Below are 20,754 nucleotides of genomic sequence, written 5' to 3' on the forward strand. Positions count from 1 at the left end.
ATCTTCAAGTCTTCTTCGTAATTTTTAATTAATTTATAAAATTAAAGGGACAATCCAACAGATCCTGACCAACTATACGTATCAGATGAGAAGAGACTCCGCATGTCTCATTTGAATACAACTAATCCACTAATTCTCTACCTCCATGGATTCTCTGAACAAGCTCCAGGGGATACAGGACAGAGCTCCTTTGAGATGCGGCAGGCTTTTCTCGAGATGGGTGACTACAATGTAGTCCTTGTGGATTGGAGGTCACTCACAGCACTACCTTGGTACGTCACTTCAGTACAGGTATATTTGGAATTCTATTTTAAATTAATTTCTCAGAAGAATCCATAAAAGAAGGAGATTTTATTGGTCTAATTTCTCCAAGAATGGCCCTCGTGTTGGACGCTACATTGCGAGATTTCTGCGCTTCCTCATTAAAACTGGTGGCATTAATCTGGAGAAGGTTCACGTGATTGGATTTAGCTTGGGAGCTGAAGTGGCGGGATTTATTGGGAAAATCCTCAAAACATGGGGTTTATTTCTTCCAAGAATAACTGGTAAGAATATTTCTTTTATGAATTTTTGATTAATGAGAATATCGGTAAGAGTCTTAAGGAATTAGAATTTCTTTCTTGGAATTATTTCCATTAAGAATTTTCTTACGAAATGGGGTATAAATTTTGGCGATTTATTTATTAAAGACTGTTTGGCGATGTTAAACAAATAAAAGGAAAAATGAAGAAACAAATCCATAATTAAACTTTTAATGGTGTTTTTAACAAAGAATAAAAATTACTTTCTTCGTCAGAGTGGCGAATTTTTCTGATTATGTTTATTGGTTGGTGTTCCACTTCGTGGCCAACACCAATTAAATATAGGAAAACTTGAAAAAAGTTAACAGAAAATTCTTTGACAATTTTGAAAGTTTATTCTTTAAGATGGAATTAGAATTTCCATTTTTAGAATAATCCACTTTATGATTTTCTCACAGAAAAGGTCCTAAGTAGTGACAAAAATTTTCTTTTAAATGATATAAATTTTAAATGTTTATTGTTCTTCAATCAAATAATAGGAAAATTGACGAGAAAAGTCAAGAAATATCTTAAGTGTTTTTATTCTTTAGGAATGAAGTAATTTTTTCTTTGAGAATATAAAAGATAAATAGGGGTAAAAATTTCTTCAATGATATTTGGCAATGTTGTGTAAAATATGTGGGTAGTAGGAGGAAAATTGATGAGAGAAGTCGATTAATAAAATTGTCTATATTATTAGTGGAGACGCCGGGTACAACCAAGCGTCTCCGTCATATAATTGTACGATTTTATTCTCTAAAATGGTTAAAATTTTAATAAATAAGGGATGGTCACGTTATTTTGGAAACTCTACAGACAGGAACAAAATGACCAAAATGTGAGAATTTCAAATAATTTTTTTGAACACAAAAATTTATTTTCTGAATCGAAAGTAATGAATTCTTATCAGTATTTGGCCATTTAACATTAATGCAAGCAAATTTCGAATTTTTGGTTTCAAAATTGGCTTGAAAATCGCTCTTGAAAGTCCCCGAGTTTCCAAAATAACGTGACCATCCCTTAATTAACGTGTACCTATATGCTTTTAGCTAAATAATAAAAACTTTAAACTTCGGAGATTTTTATGTTTCTGACAGCTTAAGGTTAAGAATTGAGGGTTCTTATTAATAAAAAATTCTAACAGCAGACAGAAATAAGTTACCTCAATAATTTCCATGCTTTTCACATAAGATATTGAACAAAAGACTTTCTCCTTTGAAATTCATTTTCCTTTCAATGCCAATCAGCCATATCTAATATGATTACAATATAATCTCCACAATCTTGCCAAAATATATATAAATCCAAAATACATTCAATCAATTGTATTTATGTATAATTCTAACCCCAAAGAAGCAAAAAAAAAACTCTGATAGAAATCTTATTTTGGAATGAGGACTCAATTATTTTCTCCATTATAATTCAACATTATTATTAGCAAAAGGAGAAAGAATATGTATTTTGTGTCGGAAATAATTCCACGGAGAACATTTTATTTTCTGCAAGTACAACCTTACCCCCTTTCCACACCCCCATAAGTCTCATGAATAAGATTTTTGCTTCCAGAAATAGAAGCACAGAAACTTTCACTCTCTCACAGTTTGTCGTAAATCAGCGGCTTACACGAAGAAGTAGAGAAAAAAATCTCTCCTCTTTAGCATCGTGTAGAGCGTCATGAAAATTTTTATGACATCCCCCAGCGCGCGCTACCCCTATGGGGTGACAAGAGTGGGATACCAGTTGGGGGGTTGATGGGAGAAGCTTTCTGCCATGTGTTGCATTTGCATCAATTCAATTATAACGTGTGATATGCAGTTGGAATTGTGTGGGGAGTGACGCAATGAGGCAGATATTTCTCCGTAAATTGGCTTTGTAGGGGAATTATGGAAATTACCCTGCATCACCCATATACGTGGTGTACCCACCACCCAAAGAGCGATGCAGGCAAATGGAGAAAGCTTCTCTGTGAGAGATTAACAAGGTGACGTCATTGGTATTTTCTTTTCCCTACATAAAATATGTCTTGCAGGTCTCGATCCAGCTTTTCCACTCTATATGTTCATGGGTAGTTCGGAACGCCTCAGTGCATCAGATGCACGCTTCGTTGACGTCATCCACAGCGATGGGGGTATCCTGGGCTTTCCATGGCCCCTAGGTAAGTATACACAGAGGATGGTAGTAAAATAAATAATTTTCCCAAGTCCCTAAAAATGCCCCAAAAGAATTAATAAATTAGAATAAATTACTGGAAGAATTTACGTGAAGAATAAATTAGTAAATTGTCGGGGGAATAATAAAAAATCCTACATAGGGAAATATCAGAATTCTTGGGGAAATTCTAGATTTTCTGGAGAATTATTTTTTATTTTTATGGAAAATTCATTTTGTGTGTTACTTTATGATTTTTTCTTTATAAGGAAAGGAAAAGGAGGTCATTCATTTTTAGGCTTTTCTTTTGCAGAAAAAAGGATGAGATGATTGTAGTTTTAGTAAAATCTATCGCGATTTTTCCCAGCTATTTTTAATCTTTTATATCCTTTCTATTTTCTTTAAAATCCATTTTATATCCTTTTAGTTGAGTTTCCTACAATTTAAATTGTTTTTTTTTACAACAGAGACATCTAGCGTTAAATTTAAATTTCTAAAAACGGCAAAAGCTCTTCTTAAAGCTTCCAAAATATAATGCTAACAACCTCTGAGTTTTTAAATATATCCCAAAAAATGAAGCATATAGCATTTTTATTACCCTTTTCCGTGTTTCTACCTCTTGGAAACTTCCGCAAGTGGAATTTTGGGGCATCAACCTCCGGAGGTTAACACAAATAGGGGTGGTAAATGGCTAAAAAAAAGGAGTACTCGTGTAAAATGATTTTTCACTCCTTTTTTTTTGCAGGTGATGCGGATTTTTTCCCCAATGAAGGTGTTCCCCTGCAACCCGGATGTGCCAGAGAGGAGATATCAAAAAATCGCTGGGTTGGCATATTTGGTAAGGAAAAATGGGCTTGAAAATGTATATTGATTTTAAGGACAAAAAAATACTGAAATAGGATAAATTTCCGCAGTTGGGTGCAGTCATCAGCGAGCGTGGCAATACTTTGTTGAATCAATACGGCGCCCGAAGGCATTCTTGTCCACAAAATGTGAAAAATCCACCCAAAAAGTCAAAGGGAAACCCAAATATGAGAGCTGCGATAGGAATATAACAGCATACATGGGACTCATGGCTGATCAACGTCTTCGTGGAAGATTTTTCCTCTCAACAAATGACGAACCACCATTTGGGAGGAATTTTCCCCTTTAGCTTTGGGCTGCGTTTAATGGCTTTTTAGCATGAGGGGGAGGAGCTTTTGTGAGAAAATGACAAATGTGTCAAAATTATGACAGATAACTGACACTTGAAAATGCTTTATGTCATTAAGACAGCATTTGATCAACTGTCACAAAGGATAAGTCAATTAATTTTTTCAGAAGAACATTTCTAAATGATTTTCTTACAAAAAAGCTCCATAAGATGAATTTCTTTCTCATAGAAAAAAGCCCAGGGACGCCGAATGATGCCTCCTTAGTACAATTTGAATTTATAAAATTGAATGCTATTTATATGTCATTCCCATTAGGTCAAGTGATTTTATTTTACATTATAAAGAAAATGTCAAGTGAAAGTCTGCTTGTTTTTTTTTTACCCCCTCTGGCATTTTACAGCCAAAACTTTTAGCTGCGGTTGGATGGCTTTTGCCAAAATTAAATTTCTTCGATATTTGTGCCAGAAAGGACAAAGGACAAAGAGGAAAAAATGCGGCTAACATGTAAATATTTCCAAGGAAAATATTTTCCAAATTTCCATGGTGGAAATTTATTTTGAGATCCTTTTTTGATAGATAAATTGAAGAAAAAATCTTTAAATTTTTCTAAAATTTAGCTTGCACAGGGTGGTTCGTTTGAACTGCTTGTTTAACAAGAAATCTTTATTCAGAAAATGAGGGAATGCGTAGTAATTTCTACAAAAGTATTTAAGTATATTTTATTCTTAGAACACGGAAGTATTTAAAAAGAAATGAAAGAAAAAGGAAAATTCTGAGATTCTTCGTCTCGCGGTGAGAACATGCGAATGTGGCATTGAGAGGGGTCAAAAGGGGTGGACGTAATATGGAGTGCATGTAAGTTATACTTTTGGAGTATCGCGTGTTCCGTTCATTCCACTCTCGGTGTATTCATTCATCAGTTTTGTAAGTTCTTTGTACTTCCTTGCAGATTATGCACACGCCAGAGGAGAGGAGGAGGAAGGGGGTGGTTTGAATCCCCGACAGTCTTACATAATTCGATCGATGATGGTTTGGGGTCGATATGAGGAAGAACTCACTCATTCCACGAACTTTGTGCTCCTTTTGTCTCATCCTTTTTTTTGCACACAACACGCGATTTTGATATTTTTCTCTCTCCCATGTTCTGCCCAATACGCCCCGGATGGCGCCTTCTGACACTATGTAATGCATGTAGTAAAATATAGCAAAAAGGGATACAGTATCGTTTTTTTCCGGAATTTTTCCACCGTTTTGTGGTGATAAAAATTATAAATCGATCATGAATATGGACACAATTGAGGGTTGCTTGTCGAGGTAAGAGTCCACAAGACACACTCCCCCCTCACGCCTAATTAGGCGCAATAGGTATATATTTTTTGGGGGAGAAATAAAAGTCTGGGTCTCACGCAAAAGAAATAAATGGTGGGCAACAAATTAAGCAAAAGCTACAAAAGGTAGTAATTAGAATATTTCTCTTTCTCTCCTCACGTATTTTTCCCACCTTGAAAAAGCACCTTCTTCAACGCTGTGGTGTCGTCGCAAAAATGTTTTGGTATCTCTCAATGGCACGCAATCACATTGAATTTACAACAAAGGTGTTGGCGATATAAAATGAAGAATAATGCTAAAAAAAATGCCAGACGAAGATTTTTGAAATAATATGCTTCAAGTTCCATGGAAAATCGTTTCATTTCTTCATTGAAAAAGAAAATTTTATGATTTAAGTAATTTTGTCTAGATGGAGGCGCCTGGTTATAAATGTGCCTCCACATAAAAGCTTTTGATTAAACCCAACGAAACCTACAAAACCAGAGAAAATAATTGGAAAATACGGGGAAAAATCACCCCCAGAAGCTTTTAAAAGCTTACAGAGGAAAACATAGAGCTAAAAATGGCAATAAAATGCAAAATTGGGTTAATTTATTGATTTTATTTGCAGAATCTGATGCACAGTGTGTAGACGAATAGAGGAAATTGAATTGAAGTCAATCAAAATGGTGATAAAAATATTCTTTTTTTTTATATGACAACAAATTGCATGATGATATTTTTATCTGTTATCTCTTCGGGGAATCATAAAAGATTGAAAAACATGAAAAGATTTCAATTTACTTTCTATTCTCCCTATAGATTTATCTTATTCTCTTTAGACTGCAAAGAAATCAAGGAAGAAGTTTATGAACAGGGGTGTAGCCAGGGAGGTGAGGTTTTTGGATAAACAGTCCTTAAAAGTTCAGGGAGTTCAAGTTTTTTTTAAAGAAGTCAAAACAAATTATTTTCATGTTATAAAATTACATACGATTTAGAAAGATAATTTTTAAATGAAATTATAACGATTAAACGTTTGAAAAAACGACAAAGAATAAAAAGAAACGTCAAACATATAGAGAAAAGTACGTCAAACGTTAGCAAGAAACTTCAAACTTCAAAGATAAGAGACTACGATCTGACGTTGTAGATTAAAAATTTAATAATCATAAAAGAATCGTAAAACTTTAAAAATTAAATAAAAAACGTTACGAAAAATAACTTGAACGTTAGAAAGGTAACTTCTAGCTTCAGTAAAGACACTTAACACGTTAGAAAACAAACATTGGACGTTAAAAAGTGTTATAAGTGTTATAGGAAAAGTGTCAGACGTTAAAACGAATATCCAATTTAACCTTAAACATTAAAAATGTCAAATATATATTTTTTAATCCTTTTTCCTCGTCTTTCTAATTAAAAATTAAACTAAAAGCAACTTAAAAAATATCTCGTTTATTTCTGACTTCAGCTCTATTCAAGAAATTGTTTCAACTTAAAACTTTTATCCTCATGCTGTGCTTGTATTATATAGTTTTGTGATTTACTTTTCGCACACCTCTGTGAGCTTTGTAGAGTTTTCAGCCGAGCTTTTTCTTCACATAATTTGTGTTTTACTGAAAATTTAGTGACGTCCAAATGACGCACATTTAGGCTTGTTGCGAAAATGCGATTCAGCTCTTTTCATTGGAATAAATCGTTTTGGGGAGTTTAGCGAGGGGATGATATTTAGGTGTCACGGTGCAAAAAAATCTCTCTGAAATGCAAAACTCAACCATTTTTCTCCTTGTTAATCGATTGCAATTAATGGTCCATAGTTTGGCACGTTCATCAACTTTATCGTGTTGGAACTTTTCCAAAAAAAAAAGAAGAAAAATTCATGGTGCCAAATGGAAAGTAGTTTTGCGGAATGGAAATGAGAAATTAAGGACACACCAGGTGGGAGAGAGCACCTTGCAAGTCATTATACATAATTGTCACTCCTCATAATTCCGCGTGATTGCACGAAAAGCATAAAATTCTCTCTTGCGCGAGAGGGTGAGAAAATGAGGAAGAAACTCAATCGATTGGGACGTTTGTTCGTTCTTTTTTTTTTAGGGTGGTCTCAATTGCAAAAGAAAGTAGAAGAAGAAGAAAAAAGAATGTTATCGCTAAGGTTTTATATTTTTATAGTGATTAAAAATCCATTCTACTTTCGGGGAAATAAATGGAAGTTTGAGAAATAAAAATTTATGCGGCATTGCATGTGAAACATTAATTCGCTGTTTTGGGAAAATTTGTACAGAGGATTTTCTTTCTGCCCTCCACTACCTTGTTTTTTCCTGCCTTCAATATTTAAGACATTCATTTTGATGTTGTGGCGGAAAGAAGCAATTTTGCGGTAAAATAAATATTTTAGTTTGAAAATTATTTTGATTGAAATTGAAAACATTTTGCACGGTGTATTTATTTAGGCGTTTCGGGGGGTTGGAGGGAAACTATATGAAATTAAATGCCCATTTTCGTGTGATATTTCTGCAAACCCCTTGCGGGGAATTGGATGTTAATTTAAACAATATATCCACACACCTTGGCGTAGAAATAGTTTATCAAAATACACGTCTCTTTCTCCCCGCGTGGAGAGCTTTCCAATTTATGCTTTTCATCAACCGCGCCAAACAGATGATTTTCTTCCAAGGCTTCTCATGCAAAATTCAATTTTCGTCGCATAATTGCCTGCCAATTTGGTGGAGAAATTCAATTATCTCTTCACCATCATACATGTGAAAAGCCCACCCCCGTGTGTTAATCACAATGGTGGCCAAATTGGTGAAAAGTGTCGATAATTTCAACACTCAATCAATTCCCCGTGCTAAACAACACGCCAACCTTCGTTGGAAGCCATCCAATGAAGCCCTCCTTTGTTCTATTTTACCACGAAGAGAATCACTGGAATACAATATAAAATGGAAAAGGGGAAAAGGGGCCAGAAAAAGCCCAAAAAGCAACATAATTTGTACTCTGGCACAATAAATTAAGCAATTTTTTCGTACAAAATTGAACAAAATCTTGGTGTTAGGTGGTAGTTTAATTAAAAATGAACATCTTAAGACTTTCAGCGACATTTTGAATTGATGAAAAATCTTCTTCATGTACTACAGGGTAATCAGAAAGAGAGGCCATGATTTTTGCAGCTAAGCTACCTTTTAAATGAATGAAGGTATCTGAAAGCTTTTGCAACCAAAAGATGCGTAAGCTCTAAAAGGTTTATTTTAAACTTTTTATTCAATTCTTGAATCTTAAAAAATTTAATCGCATAACACTACCCTCAAAAAGTTTCCGCAGGAGCGCAAGGATTAAAAATCCACTTGATTCGAAAAAAACAATTAAATTACCTTATCAATTATATGTAATATAGGGGGACATGGGGCAAAATGTTAGAAAGTCAAGACAACACATCTCCAATATCTCAGTAAATATTATTTCGTAATTGTTCTAATTTAGTCAAAAGGTATCTTTTATACCTCTAACTAAACGTAGAAAGTTTCATAATAATTGATCTAATATTTTGGGATTTATTAAAAAATTAAATTGTTCGAATCTCAAAGTTACTCTCAATGTCTTTGCATATTTCAAATTTTAGCTTATTCTTCTTATATATAATTTTTACCGTATACTTTATTATGCAAAGTAATTATTGGTAAATGTAAACATCATAACTTTCCAAAAAAAATTTCTGATTTTTCATTTATAATGGTTTTTCCAAAAAATAGCACTTGGGGCAAAATGTTAAATTTCCACTGGGGTAATTTGTTAAAAATATTGTATCTCCCTTTAATATTTGTCTTCTCTTTCTTTTACAAAAAAAACCCATTATTTTACTATTGACCGCTTTTCTTTTGTGTTCAGGGCCCGTATTATGTAACTCTCCGAGTGCTCAGTGGCTGTACAGTGTACAGTTCTTATAGACCTCCCAGCACTCGGAGAGTTACATAATACGGGCCCAGTTGGCTTAAAAATGGTGCGTCGCTATATGAAAAAAACCGCTCCTTTGAATATAAAAAGAATAAATAGCGCGGTGATACTGGTGAGGAATAGAAAAATTAAAATCTCACAAGCAGCTGCACTCTTCAATCTCAATCTAATGACCCTGGCAAGGTATTGTTATCCAGAAAATAGAATAAAGAAAAAACCCGGTAAGTAACCAATTTTTTCTCTTCTACTAAACTTTGGAAAAAAATAAACACGCAACATTTTCCTCTCCTTGAAGGTGAAAAACGTGGAGTTATGCAAGGATTAGTGAGTTTTCTGACGGAAAATGGTGGAATTTCTGTGCAGGAGAAGATTCAGTTTGCTTCCGAATCTTATATATGTCAAAATTGTTGCACTAGCGACCAAAATGCAAAAGGTTGAAGGGAGAATTTGAGAAATTTTGTAAAAAAAAAAGTACCCTCGCCTAGATTTACCAAAATGGCAGCCAATAAATAACGGTTTGACTGATTTTTAAAAATTTTCTCGTTTTGGAAAGGTGAGAAATGTACCTTTCCAAAACTGCTGGATTTTTGTAAAATTCGTTCATCATAGCTTTGAGATATTTTTACTTTAAATTTTTTTTAAAGATTTCGTCCTTTTTGTTCACTCGAAAACTTTTGAAGGGTAGTGTATGATTAAGTTGATTGTAGATGAAAAAAAATACAAATTCCCGAATACCTGGAATCGATTTGTGGTTTCCACAAAATGGCAAAATTCGCGCCCTTTTCCCATCAATGAGGTAGTCGAATAAATATAAATTAAGTGCGAATTATATATGAGCCTGCGGTGGAGTCTTTTCACCCAAAAAAAAATTGGCGGGTGGGTGTAAAGCCGCCCCAACTGCGGCGAGTGAATTATATTTTCATTTTCTACCATTTCGGATTTATGGGGGTGAAAATGAAAAGTGATCTATCACCTTGTAAAAATAGGCGTGGGTGAGTGAAGAGGCACGGGTTTTTTTTTGCACCCAAAATGGAAAGCTTTCATTACAAACATTAAGGGAAAAATTATAGTTTTTCACTCTTTTATCGTGCAGAGGAAATTACAAAAAAAGTAGAAAAAAAACGACGCATTGAGCTTTCAAAAAAAAGTTCAAAAAGTTTCAGAACCAATGGAAAACGGTACAGAGTAATATTCTATTGAGCTTTTACTATATATGGCTTCATTCTCTGGAAAGTTTAATTAAATTTTCAAACTGATTTCCGTAATCAATGGAAAATCAAAGGGAGAAACTTTTGAAGTTACGCCACAATACTCCGGATAAAATCAACATTGCTTTTGAGAAGCTTTTTCAGTTTGGTAGAGCTTCTCTGTGTGTTCCCGCGTCTATTTCCGTGGAAACTCCCTCATTGTTTTCCTTTCCAACTAAAACGCAAAGGGACATTAGCCTCTGTCCCCGCGCTTTTACCTGGAATTGCAGGAAATTGTGGGAGGCTTTCAGCGGAAGCTCAATACGGGAAAATGCATTTTCCAGAACTTCTGGCATGATTAGCCATCATTTTGAAAAAAAAAATGTTTGTAGGATATAAAATTAATATCACCTGAATGAGTGGAGGATAATCCCTCTTGGACGATGGATTTGTGTTTTTTTTTTCAACTCCAAACTGCGCGTCGTGATTTGGGCAAAAGTGGGTGAGTTGGATCGATAAAAGTTCATTTGGAGTTGCTGAAAAATGTGATTAAAGCAAAGCTTTTGCCTCACTCGAGCACTCCTTGAACTCATCAATCCCAAACATCACACACCGGGGGTTGACGACGCGTATTTTAAGCACACTATCATGTTACTGGATAATAACATTGGCAGGAGAGTGTTTAAAGATGAAGTCAGACACGGCAAACATTCACATGATTTGCTTCGGAAATACATTTTGAAGGTAAAAACTTTCCTTACACGCGTCATTTTTAGTCTCTAATATTGGGGAAAATAGTTAGGAGCTGTGGGATTGATGGATAAAGCAAAATTTGAGAGATGAAGAAATTGAATAAATTTAAACAATACAAGAAAAGCTAAAATTTCCATTATTTGAGAGTTTTTTTTTAATTATAGGGGAACGTTGCCTAAGTCAGATCTCCTTCGACCTTTTTTCAATCCGCTATTACTTAAAACTGATAAAACTTTAAATGTAGAAAGTAATGGGAATTAAAAGAGCATTAAATTGGCTTTAAAATGGACCAAATTTAAGAATATTTATTAGTTGGTATACCACAATCGTGGCATACCAAGTATTGTAATCGTCGGAAAAACCGACCACCTCAGATCGGGCACAAACTTGGTATGAGCACGTTTTAGACTTCCCACATTACGAAAATGGTGGTGGAAAAATTTTGATCCGGCCGGCCGGTGCGCCAAACTTTGCCTTATAGCTCGAGAACGGTAACAGATAGAGACTTCCGGTTTGAAGTTTTCTATAGAAATGTGGGTGTAAAATTTCATTTTTTCGCATTTTCAAAATCCAAGATGGCCGCCGTCCGCCATTTTGAAATACCGTCGACCAGTTCCCTTATAGCTAGAGGTCTGAAATTTTAGTATGTTGAGCTCAATGAGACGTTTTCATCAACAATTCATACTTGAAAATCGGTCAAGCGGTTTAGCAAATATGGCGGTCTAAAGCAAAAAGTTTTTTCGATATAACTCGAGAACGGCTTGACCGATTTTGACCATCTTGGTATCAAATGAAAGGTTTCGATAAGCCCTACAACTGTCTAGAACATTTCAAGTTCCAAAAACATCCGCAAGAGGCGTTAAAAACAAAAACAAAAATTGCCTAACTTTAAGGGGAAATATCTCCGAATCCCCATTAGGCAAATCTTTTAAATTTTGATATGTCGTAGCCTGACTCAATATCTTTCATCAGTCCGAAAATGAAGAAAATCTATGTCGCCGTTTAGAAGATATAGCCTTTTGAAAAATTCATGAATTTGAAAAGTTCTAAGAGCCATATCTCTTGAACGAAATATCCGATTTTGCTCAATTTGGTATCAAATTAAAGGTTTTGCAAAACTCTACAACTTTCTAGAACATCAGAACCCTATAGAACCATTCCTTTAGGACGAAAAGTGCAAAAAACTGTTTTGGTAGAACAAAAAACCGCCATTTTGTGTTCTGGAGGTGACCTTGAAATGTATTGAAATATATGTCAGATTATAGCTTATTTCAATACCTTTCCAGAACTAGTCAAGAAATTTCTGTATGTGCAATAGAACTTGAGATATAACCATTTTTGTCTTTCGAATTGATGAATTTCATAAAAAATCACCTTTGCCTACTAATACTACTTAAAAATTAAATTACAACGCATAGACTGACCTATCCGCGTTGTGGTATACCAACTCTTATAACTGGACGCGTTATGATTGACTTTTTATTTTATACTATTTTTTTTTGTTTTCTCATTCTGCGCGGACCTTTGGAGGTCAGAATTGGGCCACATTCCCCTAAGTAAAACACCAGGCGTCTCCACTGAATGATTTAAAATTCATTAAATTACGCATTTTGTTTAGTTTTAGTCTAACATTTATATAAGATTTTAAATTTATTTAATTTTAAATTAATGATGCATGGAATAGATGGAATATCATTCATGTCTTGAATTGCGAATTTTCCGATAAATTGCGATAAAATAAATTGCGGGAAAATTTTAAGCGCAATTTAAAGGACACAAACAACATCCCTTTGAATGTCTTTACGTGGGAAAAAGGAAAGTTACTTAATGTAAAAAAAAAAGTGCGTTGAAAAGCCATTTTCTGCGGTGGTTTTTTGCCGCCTCTGCATGAAAATTGACGTCAACAGCAGCATTTTATCTGGTACATTTAAACCTACATAATGTACATTGTGCACATAGAGCAAAAGATTAAACATAATTTCCCAATTAATTCCAACCCAAATTCCACTTTAAAATTTATTTTCGAGCAGTTTTCCCCACAATTCGCTGCGAAGGTTTTTGCGAATGATTTGCGGTGTGTGTGTGGACCTATTTTGCCTCTTCCATGGATTCAATCGATTTCCCTCCCCCCAGAGAGACAAACACGTGTAAGCGCATCTCTTTGATAATCACATTTTATCGGGGAGGAAATTTCATTTGTACGGCATAAATAGCCTGACACTGGCAATACCGCACTATACATAGCACAATTTTAACCCATACCACATACACCACACTATGTGCTCTTTGACAGAGAAAATTGGGGTTTGGGGGTGCACAAATAATTCCTTCATCCCCTTGATATCAATTCCAAAAAGGGATGAGAGTATCGAGAGCTTTTGCAAATTAACGAGAATGGGAAGAATTTGAATTTCCTAAAATAGATAGAAAGGTTATAGTCAAGAAACTAAGGTTAGATTTAATTAAATATAATTAAATCTCTCAAGGTGATTAAACTGATTAAATTACATTAAATAATTTAAAATATATTCATTCTTCTATCAAATATTTTGCACGAGAAAAGCTCTTTTGTGGATCATTAAAATAATCTAATTTTTCGATCATTTTTTTTTATTGAAATATGATACAATTTTTAGCTTTTAAGAGCTTCTTAGTCCTTTTAAGGACAACTTAATGTCCCTCTGCTGGTTGACTTAGGAAGCTCTTGCTAAAGCTTAAAAAAAACCTACGTCAATAAACTAGGATATAGACAGATTTTTTTATGACAATCTCTTTCAGTGTCGATAAGTCTCTGTTGGGTCGAAAGCTTCGATAATCAGGAAAATTTCAAAAAATAATTTTAAAACAATTCTTTTCCGAAAGCTTGGGAAAATCTCTGTGTTTCTCTAGACACAATTTTCTTTTTCTACGACGCTACCGGCGAGCCCAAGTTCATTTTCTAAAAAAAGTATAATTCTTTTCATTTAAGGTGTTATGATTAAAATAAAAGTTTTAATAATTTAACACGTTAAAAATCAGTATAATACTCGGGGAAATATTTTTTTGTTTCTTATATGAAAATATTTACTCGGTCGTTTACCCGGCTGGTCCACTTATGGAGAAATGGTTAAGCTAAAAGTTTAATTTTTTTACGTTCATTAATAAAATGTTTAAAGCACACAGTTTTCTGTCAAGAAATTACATGGAAAACAAAAATATAAAATGACTTTTAATGAAAAAATAAAAGCATTTTAAAATTATTTAAAATGTGCTATCTGGGTAATAATAAATCGTAACTTGCATAAAAATTAGTTGGTGTTCCACTTCGTGGCCAACACCAAGTATTTCTTAATGAAATTATATTTTTTTTTAAACTTTTTTTGACCAGCATGAAATATAAAATATTAGAACGTTGATTTATTCATCGAATTATTTAATGCAAAAAAAACTCTTTTCTGTGTGAAAACGTTTTTTTTTTTATTATTTTAAATCAATTCAGTGTAAAAGTCAAGAAATTGGATTTTTTTAGCACAAGTCAACTTATAACCAAATACTCCCTATGGGAATAAAAAAAACATGAATTAAAAAAAAAAGATTAAAAATTAAGAAAACTCTTCGAAACCAGTGCCAAATCTTCTCGAAAAAGTCTGAAGCTTTTATACGGTAGGTATGTATATATGTATGTACTGTAAATAATTATTTATATATGTATTTAAGTAAAATTATATAGTAAAGAGGTATTATTCGGTTATGTTTAATGATTTTATGAGCCAACTTTGTAAACACAAAATGTGCAATATAATGTAATGTAATGCCTGCCTAATAGGGCTTCATATAATATGTTGGTTCAAAGGGGAATGGGGCGGCGAGAGAGGGTGGTTTATCCTTACAAGAAGACTTACAATTTTGTGATGCAGTGCAGTGAGTTCACGTTCGGTGACACGCCGATTGGCGGCCTCGCGTCTTCTCTGGCGAAATTGGCTGTATTTGTAGGCCAAAATGACACCTGGCAGTGCCAGAGCCTCCAGCGGTGATCTCCGTCCGAAGGGCATCTTCCCATCACAGTCCCTAAAACACTTTTTTTTCTCACTAAAAACCACCCGCAGAGTAAAAAGTGCAAAAAAACCAACCACTAATTTTGCAGCAATGCAGATATGCTTCTGCTAGATATATTCAAAAGTTCTCCACCCATTTTTTCTTACTCTCTTTTAGCTATATATTTACCAATTTTATTATCGTCCACAGATTTATCACACTTGAATTATTTTTTCTCGTCAATTTTGCTGCTTGAACAGCACTTCTTTGCATGAGAAGTCTCTCAGAAGATTTTAAAGAGAACGGGCTATTTTTGGGGAAGTCAGACAAATCGATTGATTTTCCCGCGACTTTTGCATCTCTTCACCTGCCTCTCTCGCATGGACCACTCCGTTGTATTCACCTTGAAACCATTTTCAAGTTTCCGTCTAAATTTCCCTTCACAATGGAACACAAAGCTCATCATTTATGTACAAATAAAATCTCAATACGATAAAATTTTACAAGACACGGATTTTTAAGTAATTTACTTGGAAATAGAAAAAAATTCTAACTGATTGAAGTAATAAAAAAAATCGGCTGTTTATAGCTTTTGGATATTGTGAGAAATCGCGCGAAAAAACACGGAAGCTAACCACTCAATCTCAATGTTAGAATGAAACTGAGAGGAATTTGTGATTCTCACAGAGCTTTTGGCGAGAAGAAAAGACCCAAAGAGGAGTCATTTGGGAAATCTCTTTCCACGCAAACGCAGAGGAGGACACTCCAATGCAAATGGTAAGCCAATTTTGCTTCCATTGCATGTGATTCACTAAATAATTTCTTTGGAATAATTCAAAGGCAATATAAGAAAATTTGTTAAAACGAGTCTTAATCACATTTCTTGATATTGGGAAATTAAATATAAGAAAAATAAAATCGCATAGAACAGAAAATATCAAAGAGAATTTAACAAAAAAATAAGAAAGAATATTCTAGAAGACAAATGTTCTATTCCATTGCATAAAACATATGCGCCAATGTTTCATTCGACGATTTTCATGACACTAAATTTATTTTAAATCTTTTCTAAATCGTTACAATGAACAGAAAATAAAAGAATTATCTTTCTTCTTCATATGCGTCATTCTATTTCTCAATTTTTGGCCAAAGCTTTATCTGAAAAGTTTAATTGCCGCAAAAAAAGTATAAAAATAGATCACACAGTTTGAACCTTGCATTGAGGACAAATTTTGGGTTTATTTGTTGCAATTTCTGCAAAACAAACATTTCACCGTCTAATAATATTTATTTGTTAATTAGAAAACAAACATGCATACCTACATATTTTATGATGTAAATAAACTGAAGTAAACATTACCTATAAATTATGATAAGAATTGGTAAAGGTGGTAAAGTAGAAATTATTTATGATGACTGGGATTCATATTTTAGCAGAGTGTTAGAAAATTATTTGTTAAAATTTTGATAATTTTATAACTTTAAAATGATGTTGATGTGATTAACAAATAAAGATAAAAATAAAATCTAATTTTCAAAGTTTATTTGTTGCCAAGACTTAAAATAAAAAAGATGGCGTCCTATAGTGGAACGGTTATGAATTAATCCAACTTTGTGCACTTTGTGATGCTTCCTCTCCTTCTTTTTATCATTTCCGGGCCGGATCATTTCGACATCCACACAGCTGTTTTATGAGGGAATTCTGTAAAAATACAATCAGTTGATATCCATTATTTTATAACCCCTAAAAATCTCTGCATGGTAAGTTGTAGTAACACAACCCTAGAGGCGCTGCTAAGTCAACGCTACCGACGCCATCTTGAGTTTTCTGCATTCTTCTATCCAGAATGATTGAAAACTTTTCATTAAATTCCCATCTTAAGGAGTATTCGAAAATCACACAGCCGTACAAATGCATAAGAAAGACTTCTCTCCTATTGTGAGCTGTCTGCCAAATATTCTTATCAACTTTTGATAAAACACGGCGCGTGCTAGCCATTTTGTATTCTAAATAAACATTTATGTTTACATTCATTTTTACACGATGATTTAACATTATTTTTATTCACAATATGACTATCTATTTTGCAAATTTATTACTTCCCGCAAAATTACCGACTGATTGGTATAAAAATGCCGAAGTTTGGCACATTTTGAGTAGTTTAGCTTACAAAGTTCCCATCAATATGAAGTCTTTCGTTGGAATTTTCACTGCTTTTGCCATTTATTTGATTCTTGCAGCATCAGCGGTAGATCTTTGACTATTTTTCTGATTTAATTTGAATTGATTTAAAAAATATTGTATTTTCTTGCAGACAAGTGAAGAAAATCCGTTGGATGGAGAATTCTCCAATGAATCGAATTTAAATGTAACTTCAAGAATTCTCAACGGACAAGTGGCTTCAGCAACGCGTTTTCCCTATTTTTGCGATATAACAGGCTACACATTGCTGGATATCCTAAATCCTGCAAGGAATAGAGTCTATAGTCGCTGTGGTGGAGCCATCATTACAAAGAATTGGGTTATAACTGCAGCACATTGTCTCGTTGAGAGGCGAACATTGGGCGTCCTTGTAATTTTGAATTCCTTCAGAATTATCGCAGGATCTGTGGTAAATGGCGTTGCAGGGTCCAACGGTCAGACAAGATACGTCCTACAAAATAATGCCCATCCTCATGCATTCTACAATCCTTCAACACTAATTAATGATATTGGCCTCATTGAGGTTCCATTGGATTTCAATCTAAATGGAATTTTTGTGGCTGCCATCCCCTTACCTGCATACTCGGTTAACCTTGGAGCAGGTGCAAGCCAACAGCTGACAGTGATGGGATTTGGACGCACAGAAACCGGAGCCACATCAGCAGTTCTACTCTCGGCAACTCTTATTATCACTGCTCAGAGTCAGTGCCAAGCTACGTACCCATTAACAGCAACGACGATCTTCTGTGCTCAAGATACAACAGCACCCATCAGTGCTACCTGCGATGGTGATTCCGGTGGTCCAGGAACAATCATGGTAAACAACCGGGAGACTCTCTATGGAATTAATATTCTGGCAAGTCCTGGTGGAGCGGCATGTGGGACAACCCCACAGGGCTTCACCAGTGTTCCAATGTTTATTGGATGGATTGAAGCTATACAGGAGGCAAATGGTTACTAAAATAATTTGATCCTTTCCGCCATTTTGGTATCCCCTTCATTTTAATTCCAATTTACTTTTTTTTTTCATTGAATTATTCGTCTTTCGTCATTGAATTATGTCGAAATCTTCAGTTTGTTTTATTCTTAAAATAAATTTATCTGGTTGAGGGATGAAGAGATTTTTTTCTTATCTAACTCTTAAGATTTTCTTTAACATAAACTTTTAATTTGTTTTTCTTCAACTTTTCCGGTTCCGACGTAGATTTAATGGTGTTTTGTTGTTTTTGAATATATTAAAAATACTTGAAAGTACTTTTTGTTGGACAAAAAAATTATGTTTCATGCTCTATTTACCTTTACATACTGTCATTTCATTACATTAATTTTAATTTATGCAAAAAAATCTTTTTTTATATATATATTGGATTAGTTTATGATTCAGTTGAAAATGTTGTTTTTTTTTGTACAATTTTTCTATTTTCCTAATCTGAGGTTTCTGAGGTAATAATATTAAAATTTCATTAATTTATTCTTTCTTTGAGTCAATCGGACATAATTCCACAATATTGTAAAACATAGATAAGCTTTAGATATCATACACGTGCCCATATAAAAGACGGGAAATGTAAGTATTTATAAGCAGGTAGAGAGAGTTCTTCTTCATAGTTTATTTGGAAGAGTTAAAGCAGAATGAAGAATTTCATTGGAATTTTATATTTGGTTGCAGTTGTGTTGATTTTTATGGTTTCAGGCAAGGTTATAAAGTCTTTAAGAATAATTTTTGTTAGTTTTTTTTGTAGTATTTATTAAATTCTTTAATTTAGAATGTGATAAAACCACTGAAGCCATTGAAACAGTTAAATTTGAATGAATCAAGAATCGTTAATGGCGTCCCAGCCACATTGGGACAGATTCCTGAGCAAGTACAGATGACAGCCTATAGTGACCCTGCAGGTCTTACGCCAATGTACTACTGCGGTGGAGTCATCATAAGAGCCGATTGGGTTCTAACTGCTGGTCATTGTGTTGCCCCACTACCTGTTACAGGTAGTGCAAAATTCCGAGCGGGTATTATTGATCTCAACAATCCTGGCCCGTATGAGGAATCAATCCTTGTCTTAGCAGCTGGCAATACTTACTTACATTCTGCTTACAATGATGTTACGCTGGAGAATGATATAGGTCTCATTAGAGTACCAACGCAATTTAATCTCAACGGTCCCTTCGTAAAAGCCGCCAATTTACCATCACCCCGACTAAATATGGCGGAACATGTTGGAGAAGAATTGACAATCTCAGGATTTGGAATTACAGTCCATGGTGCAACGCAGATTTCGCCAATATTGCTCGTGGCGAATCTTAAAGTGATTTCAAATGCTCAATGTAGGGCGTATCCTTTTGTAGAAGCCGTTGAAGATACAAATTTTTGCGGACAAGACACAACACCACCCATAAGTTCTACCTGTCAGGGTGATTCAGGTGGTCCTGTAACTATAATGATCGGCTCAACATGTACTCTTGTCGGGCTTGTTTCATTTGGCCCGGATGGAACATGTGGTATACCACCTTCTGGCTTTACGCACGTCCCAAGTTACATTACCTGGATTACCGATGTGCAAAATCGACCCATTTTACCTGTTTAAGTCGATCAATTCTTAATGTTTAAAAAAAAAACGTTTTTTGTGTTTGGAAGTGAGTTTTTAAACTATTTTTTGGATCTTTGCATATTTTGCACATTTTATGTATTTAATTGAAACATAAATAGAAATGAAGTTTGTGTAAACTGTTTTGTCTAATAAATTTATCTGAATTTTGATCGTTTAAAATAGCTGTGTATCATCATTCAGTGTAAAAAATAAAAGCTAAGGAAATTAAATTAAAAAATTATTAGGGGAGACCGGGGTAAAAATAGTCATTTTGGAATTTTCAAATGCCAATTTCTCCCAAAATATAAATCGGAAAAATCGGAAAAAATTAGGGTGCAAAGCCCTACCAACCTATAATTTTTGACAGTAATTTGGAGGTTATCCGATCAGTACTTTAGGAGTTAAAAATGAAAATAAATTTTTGGCCCATTTCCCAAACTTTTGCGTATTGGGAAAAACGCGTTTTCCGATACTTTTCCCTTAGTTATTTTCCAATCTGATAATTTTTCTCACCAGCTGGGTTACTGCAGAAAACGTTGCCAAGGTGTATTCTTCAATAACTTTTAATGATTTTTCTCTACAATTTTTTGAATCAAAACATACCCCTTGGGGTAGATCTAGTCATCCCATGTAAATCATATGGGAGATCGAAATTTTTGGCATATTTTCTATTCATTTGTTGCAAAATGGCGTGTTTGAGAAAATCGCAAAATTCTCTGTTTTAGTGCGTATAAAAGTGAAATTCCTTGTCGCGGATCAAAATGTGAGAAGTTTAGCTATCAACTACTATCAATCTCTCAGGTGGAAAATCATTGGAAATGTCGGAAAATTCGACCGACTTTATTTAGCCAACTGGTGACTATATTTACCCGCCGCGTCTAAAAAAAA

General features: G+C 34.2%; 3 protein-coding genes across 3 annotated transcripts in view; 2 read left to right on the top strand and 1 right to left on the bottom strand.

Annotated features, from left to right (window-relative positions):
- The window catches only part of LOC129796159 (uncharacterized), a 31,707-nt gene extending 15,969 nt beyond the window's left edge, over positions 1 to 15,738 (bottom strand). The window contains exon 1 of the mRNA XM_055837928.1: positions 14,943 to 15,738. Coding sequence (XP_055693903.1) covers positions 14,943 to 15,092 — 150 coding nt within the window. The 5' untranslated portion in view covers positions 15,093 to 15,738. The remainder of the gene's footprint in view (positions 1 to 14,942) is intronic.
- A 1,409-nt stretch (positions 15,739 to 17,147) lies between these two features.
- Positions 17,148 to 18,379, top strand: LOC129794494 (brachyurin-like). The gene is made up of 2 exons (XM_055835245.1): positions 17,148 to 17,324; positions 17,391 to 18,379. The coding sequence occupies exons 1-2, from the start codon at positions 17,148 to 17,150 to the stop codon at positions 18,237 to 18,239; spliced, it is 1,026 nt and encodes a 341-aa protein (XP_055691220.1). The 3' UTR covers positions 18,240 to 18,379.
- A 511-nt stretch (positions 18,380 to 18,890) lies between these two features.
- LOC129794495 (brachyurin-like) lies at positions 18,891 to 19,863 on the top strand. Its single transcript, XM_055835246.1, has 2 exons — positions 18,891 to 18,976; positions 19,045 to 19,863. Exons 1-2 carry the CDS (start codon positions 18,911 to 18,913, stop codon positions 19,861 to 19,863), a joined length of 885 nt encoding a protein of 294 aa, XP_055691221.1. The 5' UTR covers positions 18,891 to 18,910.
- Positions 19,864 to 20,754: the final 891 nt, after the last annotated feature.

Source organism: Lutzomyia longipalpis, chromosome 4 (assembly GCF_024334085.1).
Source record: "Lutzomyia longipalpis isolate SR_M1_2022 chromosome 4, ASM2433408v1".
Lineage (NCBI taxonomy): Eukaryota > Metazoa > Arthropoda > Insecta > Diptera > Psychodidae > Lutzomyia > Lutzomyia longipalpis.

What these genes read in the sequence shown, in the direction of transcription:
- LOC129794494 (XM_055835245.1), top strand. Translation starts at nt 17,148, where the DNA reads ATGACTATCTATTTTGCAAATTTATTACTTCCCGCAAAATTACCGACT. An exon ending in TGATTCTTGCAGCATCAGCG is followed by an intron (nt 17,325 to 17,390) that starts GTAGATCTTTGA and finishes ATTTTCTTGCAG; the next exon opens with ACAAGTGAAGAAAATCCGTT.
- LOC129794495 (XM_055835246.1), top strand. Translation starts at nt 18,911, where the DNA reads ATGAAGAATTTCATTGGAATTTTATATTTGGTTGCAGTTGTGTTGATT. An exon ending in TTTTTATGGTTTCAGGCAAG is followed by an intron (nt 18,977 to 19,044) that starts GTTATAAAGTCT and finishes TCTTTAATTTAG; the next exon opens with AATGTGATAAAACCACTGAA.